Raw genomic sequence first — 8,087 nt, forward strand, 5'->3', positions numbered from 1 at the left:
TTTCAATATCACCTTTGGTTTTGTGTGTGGGGGGAACATTCAGATTGAACAGGCACATTCTTAAAAGTACACTCATGCTCCAAGACTATATAAACCTCAATACAGACTATAACAAAATCTAGAATATTAACTGTTAATGCTTTGTGAGTGGTGCTCCTTAGAATCTGGGTAGCAAAACAGTCTTGTGCTCATAGGCTGAGCAACATCAGATAGACCAGCAGTGAAAGGCCTGATACCTGTCTAAACTGTTCTTGCTCCAGCCTTTGCTACTAGCTTTTCTCTTCATGACAAAATTTCCTCTTTATAAAACAAATGGATATTCTTAATAAAATTATAATTTACAAACCATATTGAGCTTGGTCAGTCATTGCTAACTGTTCTTTTTGATACCTCCCTTCTTTCACTGTTACCTTATTTATATAATAACTCTCTTTATCTTTGTGTTTTCTGTCTTTTATTTCTGTCACATTTTTATTAGGGCTAAAGATGAAATCTTCCAGGCAAGATGGAGATTTAAAGATGTTCTTCGTGCTATCAGTTGTATATTCGTTTTTTTTTATTCCTCTTTGTTCTTACTACTTCATGTCTTCAGGGTAAAAGCTTTTGGGTAAGGGGAAACTATTTTTAATGTCACATATAGGAGAAATAAATCCATTTATGTAGTCCCACTTCAAGTTTCAAGTCTGCTCACAAATTCGTGTATGTAATTAAAGAAGAAATCCACCCCTGCGGCTAGAGAGTACACAAAAAAATTAAAATCAGTATTTTAATGTGCAGTGCAGTCCATCAACATTTGCTTAGTGGTTCCTTTGCAGCATCAGTTCTTTTAAAATTCATGAGTGAACAATTGAGCCATTCAGTTTGCAAAACTTAAATGGTGAGCATTTAAAATATTCAGCTAACTCTCAGCCAACTTGGGTGGAAGGAATAACATGGATGGAACCAGAATCAGTGTTGCTTCAGAAATAATAGATACTTGGCTATGTTTCTGGGATGCTTTACAAACTGTCATGCAAAGTCTATCTGGCAGGTTCAAAATATTTAGAATTGCTTTCTATTGCTGGGAGAGAAATTTTATTTTTGAGCCTGTGATAGATTTACCACTGTAGAGACATAAAAAGTTTTACATGTAAGCTTAGAATAATGTTACGAGACAGCATGTTGAGTCCCCAAATTTTATTACTTTCTGCTTTCTTAACTGCACAACATTTAGAAAACAAAAAAATAGACTAGCTAGGAACTTCTACCTGTATATCTTAAGACAGTTCAGATGAAACTGCTTTTTAATTTTTAGGGGATGGCTCAAATGTGCTCTTGTATGAATTGCAGTGCATGTGAAATTATTTCACTGGAGAATTGACCTAAGTCAAACTCTTTTCACTTTTAGACCTGTGGTATGAAATGTTACTGCCTCCCCATTTCGATTCATCAAAGAAGTACCCTCTGCTCCTTGATGTGTAAGTTTTCAATTACATGGCAATGTTGTGTTAATAATCACTTTCATCTACTTCAAATGCTCTTAATAAGATCAGGAAACACAAAAATGGCATCTTTTCTAATTACTTCTTGAAGTAGTTTTAAGACAGAATGAAAAACTGAGCTGTATCCTAATTCATGATGGATTCCTGTACCATAAAATGATGTAATGCTTAATGAGCACATACTCTTGTCAGTGGCACTGAGGCAAATACATTCTGTATCTGATTTAAAAGCCAGGATGTGTTAGCTTACCTCCTCCTCTGCTCTTCAAGATTATTAGAAATAATCTTTAATGAAGTGACATTCCAGAATGAAACCTTGAATAAGTCCTGTATCCTAAAGTAGTGTGTGTGATGTTGCATTTTCTCTGTGATATTTGACTGTCAACTAGTGTTGACAAACGTCATCCTGTGGTCAGGATTGCTTTTGCTGTTGTTTTTTCATAATTTCAAGACAGTGTTCGGTCTGTTTGTCCTCAGGCACTTCTCTTCAGGCTGGTATATTTTCTTTTTAATGGAAATTACTGACTTTTAGCTCTTCATTAAAATAGAAATGTCAAGCTTTTCCTCTTTTTACAAAAAACTGACTTGGTAAGGAAACTAACTGTTATTTGTTAGATAAATCTTTATATAATGTAACTCGGTAGCACTGTAATACTTTTTGATATGCCTGTTGTGCATTTTTAATGAGCAGCCAGCGCTCTTGGCTTCTTAAGACTTGTTTTGGTTTCGATAGAATTTTATTGACTTACCTGGACCTTCTTCAGGATCACCTCTGCTTCACGGTGATCAGAAATTCCTTCAGAAGTATCAAGACCATAGCTTGAATTAAAGAATTCTGAGTAGTTTTTTCTTTGCTTTTAAAACTGATAAGACTGGGTTATAGAGCCGTAAGAGCATTCTTCCATTTCTTCCTCTGTTGAACAGAGAAGTGCAGTGCACAGAATTTTACCACCAAGGCACTCAGAGTATGATTTCATATTGGTCAAGTGTTTCTGAAATATTTTTAATGTAAAAAATTAAAATTATAGGGTTTTTTCCTTTTTCTCAGCCTGCATAAGAAAAGGTTTAGACTGATGAGACACTAGAAATGCATGCTATTCATTTTTCCAAATGAAAGCTATTTGTTGATTTCAGAGTTAAACCAAATAAATCATGGGTGAATGGAACAGAAATAGTTAGAGAACATTACTTTGAAACTCAAGAAACAAAAGCAAATTTAGCTTGGATTTCTGATAAGCTGATTAATGTCAAAATAATGAAAGTTTCTTATTAGAGCAGACGGCAGTAAAATAGAAAAAAAAAAAAATCCAGTCTGCTTTCTTGATTGGTTGTAGTTTTAGAAAGCATACTGCTTTCAGTTCTGGTGAAGCAGCACTTTGGAGTCAGTGAGTGATGCTTTTCTTTTTTGCTCAGTTGAATTTAAAAGTTTATCCTGCTTTAGTGGCCGAAAATTGTCAGCGATAATTGTATTTCAAATGCTTGATGTGAGCGTATGTGGAGAGTAAATGCCTGAATTCTATGTCACTTTTCACCCAGATATGCAGGGCCTTGTAGTCAGAAAGTAGACTATACCTTTGAGCTCAGCTGGGCTACTTACCTTGCAAGCACCGAGCAGATCATTGTGGCCAGCTTTGACGGCAGAGGAAGTGGATACCAAGGCGATGAAATTATGCATGCAATAAACCGAAGACTGGGAACATATGAAGTGGAAGATCAGATAGCGGCAGCCAGGTGAGCTACAGGGAAAGGTCAACACCTGCTCCTTTTTCTATGTGCCTATTGTGCAGTGGGAAAAAAGGTGAGGGTTTTGAAAGGTCATCTTGAAATTACTGGCAAAAACATAAACATAACATGAATTCTGCATTAATTTTGTTCACTGAAGTGTGTCATTTATGGGCCAACCATCATTTTATGATTAAAAAGAGAGAAGAGTTAATGCTGTAATACAAATTTACTATACCTCTTATTTTATAAAGAGGATAAATGCCACATTAGTAGAAGAACATGCTACAAAGGAACTTGGAGATAGAAGTTTTACGCCAAGCTTTTTGCAAGTTTCTGTTTTGGTGAAGTTACTTGTATGAAATACTCAGCTTTTACATCATAGTTTATGTTTATCATTTGGTTTATGTTTGCAGAACGCCACTAAACCAAATAATCACAGTAGAAATCTCTCAGAAAAACAATGAAGTGATCTTACAGGGTTTTCTGTTTGGGATTTTAAAATATTAAGTAGTTTAAACAAATAGCATTTCACAATCTTTTGGATTTTTTTTTTTTAAATGGTGACTGGATTTTTAAGTGTCAGCCTGCCCCTTTCTGCTGCAATTTGATCGTTGTGCATCTTTAAAAAAAAAGAAGACAAAAAAAGGCAAGACAGGTAGTGAAATCTAACCTAATACAACACAAATGTCAGTGAGTGGCGTTTGAGGGGTTTTAAAGTGTCATATGCACAGGTATTTTTCTGAATTTCCTGAAGACACACGTACTTGAATTATTGTATGTTTTTATATGCAGTCACTGTGATGAAGTGGGAAACACTTATTTCTACAGTAGAAAGAGACAGACTTGATGGGAAATAGGCACGCCTGTAGAATGGCAGGTACTTGCAATCCATTAAGTGTTTAATTATTCTGTTTGCTTTCAGAAAATTTTCAGAAATGAGCTTTGTTGATAAGGACAGAATAGCTATTTGGGGTTGGGTAAGTAATCAAATAATTTTGGCAGACACATTATTTAATTGTAAGAGCTGTTTGTTGTGCTGTGTGTGGGGTGCTGGATCACATCTTGTGAGGCACCTCTGGAGTCACGGCACAATCCAGTAACTGAACTGATGAAGTGCATTTTACAAATGCCTGTATACAGTGCCCTTTTGCAGTCATTCAGGAGCCTTTGTAAGAGAAATTAGGACAACTAGAGGGATTTAAAACAATTTAAACGGATGCTGCCAAGTTCCTGTGTACAGGATGAACCAACACTAAAAGAAATGAAATCCAGTATGTATTCATTAGTATCTCTTTAGTTGGATGCCTAATTTAAAAAAAAAAAAAATGTGAAATTATATGTGAACCAGCTGCGTGGCTTGGTTATTGTGGTGCTTTCCAGATTTCTCTAACTTGATAGATCTTTAAAACCTGTCACAGTAGATGGAAGTGTTTAATAGCATACAGATACCCCCTCAGCTGCAAGGCTAAGTGTGTATGTAGTGTTAGTGATTCTAGTGCTGAACAGTCTTCTATCCCAGGCTGATGTTTCACTGCTTTTTTTGGTTCACAGGGGGAATTCTTGCATGTTCTGTTTAAGCATACTGTGTTTAAGTATACGCAGGATTGTATGCAGGATCTTGAATTAAATTGCTGACTGAAATTTGGGCACTGCTGATGACAGGCACCAGTGAATAAATTGCTCGATGGCAAAATGATGATGAGATGCCTTTAGCAGCTTTTCTTCTGGGTGTAAACACCTCTGTTATATGAATTCATGTGTAGTAGTATTAATTGTAGTGGGAGAAAAATTCTTTCTGCAGAAATGGAGGACAATGCATTTGCATCTTGAGTCCTTATGAGCCTCAGGATGAACAGTTGAAGAGCATTCATCTTTGGACCTGGGATTATGCTCTCAGACTGCTGAACCTGTGGGCAAACAGATTTTCTTTATCTCTTGAGTTTTCAGATTGTCAGCCTCTCATTGTCAGCCTGTCACTATGTACATTAATTTTGTTTGCCACAGATTCAACAGTACTATCTTTACTGTGAGTAGTTTAGGCATTTATACAGGAGTTTAATTACTAAGTGCATGTGTTACTTTGCTGATCTCATTGGGTAGACCTAAGAATTAAGCTGAAGCAAACATTTAAGGATTATCAACTAAGATGCAATTCCATTTGCCTGTAATCTGGTTTCAAGACACAAATGAGATCCAAAAATTGCTCCTTTTTGAATGTGGGTGGGCACATTTTCCTAAATAGCGCCTTCAAACTATTGTGAGGGAAGTAATTTGGGCGGTTGGTGACAGTGTATAGGTATCTTGCTGCCTGGATGCTCAAGTGTGTCAGATATTTACTCATCTGTGTATCAGGCTGGACTGCAAGTAAATTTTCTGTGTGTACTGAGGAGTGTGTTGCTGCACAGTTCCTCCCACAGACTCAGTAGAAGATCCTTTGCTCCCCAGTCGCAGTCCTGCTCTTGACACTTTGCAGGGAGAGTTAGGGAGCGAGCTATCATAGGCCTGCTCCTAGGGAACTGTAAATTTTTGGATGCCCTGTTGCAACTACTCATCATGCACACTGTGGGACAGAGCTCTGCTTCCACCCACTCCCCCAGCACGGGAAGGGGCACAGCGGTTCGGCAGTGTCTTGTTTCCTGTCTTTCGCTGCTGCCTACGGTGCTACCAAACACTGTCATCCTCAGCTGAGTCACAGTTCAGCAGCGCTTGCGCCCTTTTTCCCCAACAAGTTCTCATTCATCAGTGCCACAGCTGCCATGCACTGTTTGATGCCTGTTTCCCCGACTGAGCAGGCTGGCTGAGATCTGACCCAAATTCAGAATGGAGTTCATTAATATGAAAAACGCTGAGCCTATAAATGCCTGATGAACTGTGTAGCAGATGGGCCCCATCCTTTCCTTTCCGACTAAAATAACAGCAATGTTTTCTTCTCAGTCGTATGGGGGATATGTGACCTCCATGGTGCTTGGCTCTGGAAGCGGCGTGTTCAAGTGTGGAATAGCGGTTGCCCCCGTGTCACATTGGCAATATTACGGTATGTGATGGCTTCCTCATTACAAGGATTCCCATATGTCTTGCAGTGCACACGCTGCAAAGTGTTGATTCATAGCACAGAACTTTGATTATCTACTAGATGCCATGTAAATGCCACTTGGTCTGTTTTTATGAACTCGTGGCTACTGCATTTCAAAATTAAATCAATTCGTTAAATATTAATTCCCATTTTAAAAAGTCAGATCCATAATTTCCAGCAATCTCTAACTTTTAATGAAGGCTAAATTATTGTAATATTTGTAATATTACTGTAATGTGCCTGTGTTTGCAAAGCTGCCATGTGTTCTGATACCAGTATTGTGTCAGAAATTCATCATTAGGTTTTGTGTCTTCAAAATGCAACTTTCACTTACGAGAATGAACTGTGAGGATTAGCACTGAACTTGCATTGTAATTTACTCTCTGAAAGTAACAGAATAGGATTCGAAGCGTCTCAGCGTTTGGGGGCTTTTTGTTGTTTTAGTGTGTAAAATTTGGATTTTATAAATCTACTTCTTCTTGAGAATAGCTTGATGTGAGGAAAACATGATCAAATGGGCAAGTCTGTATGTGCTTCAAGCTGATAGTGCATAATGCTATGCTTGAGTGAGGCTACGAATACAATTATACGGACCATCCTCCCAGACTAATAAAAATATATACATATAGTTGTAAATACGTGCTGGTACAATAGGACCACATTTTGACATTTTTTTGGTTTGGATTTGTCCAAAAGCATTCGAGAGAAAGCTTTCCCTGGCAAACCTCTGCTAAATAAGGCATAATTTGTCATTGTGCAACTAGCGCCGAGATTGAGCAGATTCAGCAGATCAAATCATACTGTCAGGTATTAGCAGTAGTCTGTTGAGGGCATAATGATTCTTCATATTTTGGACATTAATGTTATAGTATGACAGAAAATAGTTTTTCATGGTCAGGATCTCTCAAATTCCACTTTTAGTTGATTAGATGAAGGATTATGGAGGCATGCATATTCAGCATGAAAAAACCTCCAGTGTGACAACTCTGATAAGAAGTCAAACGGGCATTAGATTATGGCACCAGAGCTTTGATTATTTGGCTTAAAACAGAACAGCAATCTACAAAATGTAACGTGGTGAAAAATCCATGGAAAATCAGAGATACTTAATTTTTACTGTGTATAACAGAGCCAAGGTGAATCCTAACTTACTACTACAATTTCATTTTATATATTTTTGGTAGTTAACATTTAGATAAAAAAGCTAAGATTTTTTTTTCCAAATCTAGTTATTTACTGCAACATTTTCAGTAATTTTTTAAGCATTACTGAAAGAATAACAATAGAGAAACACACAAAGTACTATATTAATATTCAGCATTCAGGTGTCCATGGCAACAAGAAGATTAAATATTCTGAATAATGATGGTTACCTACATGCCTCATTGTGGAAAACCTGGTTACTTTAATTTCATGGGTTTTTTTTTTTAGTTTCCAGTATGCATTGTTACTGTTTGTATTGGTAAAATTTATGGTAGACAGACTGAAAGTTAAGTAGCAGATTCTGTTTTTTTTTCTTAATTACAGATTCAATATACACAGAGAGATACATGGGCCTTCCTACAGCAAGTGATAATCTGAACAACTATAATGTAAGAAAGAAATCACTTTATTTTGTTCTTTAGTGTTTTGTCTAATTTCTAAATAACAGTATTCTTCTTTGAACAGTTTAGTTCCTTCCCCATGGGAAGCAATAAGTTTGTTTCTTCTTTCCAACTAGAACTGTTGCATTGTGCATTTAGAGGCTGTAGTCTCATGTGTTTGGATTTTTATGAGGCAGCTTCTTGATGGATGCTGTGGGTTTTCTG

The 8,087-nt window shown here is 36.9% G+C and overlaps 1 protein-coding gene across 2 annotated transcripts in view; it reads left to right on the forward strand.

The window, feature by feature from the left end:
* Positions 1 to 8,087, forward strand: part of DPP4 (dipeptidyl peptidase 4) — a 79,752-nt gene that overhangs the window by 24,603 nt on the left and 47,062 nt on the right. For both annotated transcript variants that reach the window (XM_027899946.1, XM_027899945.1), the window contains exons 19-23: positions 1,388 to 1,457; positions 3,018 to 3,212; positions 4,129 to 4,183; positions 6,141 to 6,240; positions 7,807 to 7,871. In XM_027899946.1, coding sequence (XP_027755747.1) covers positions 1,388 to 1,457; positions 3,018 to 3,212; positions 4,129 to 4,183; positions 6,141 to 6,240; positions 7,807 to 7,871 — 485 coding nt within the window. The remainder of the gene's footprint in view (positions 1 to 1,387; positions 1,458 to 3,017; positions 3,213 to 4,128; positions 4,184 to 6,140; positions 6,241 to 7,806; positions 7,872 to 8,087) is intronic.

The sequence above is a fragment of the Empidonax traillii genome, unplaced genomic scaffold (genome assembly GCF_003031625.1).
Source record: "Empidonax traillii isolate 1590-97213 ecotype Southwest subspecies unplaced genomic scaffold, ASM303162v1 scaffold696:size366466, whole genome shotgun sequence".
NCBI classification, from domain to species: domain Eukaryota; kingdom Metazoa; phylum Chordata; class Aves; order Passeriformes; family Tyrannidae; genus Empidonax; species Empidonax traillii.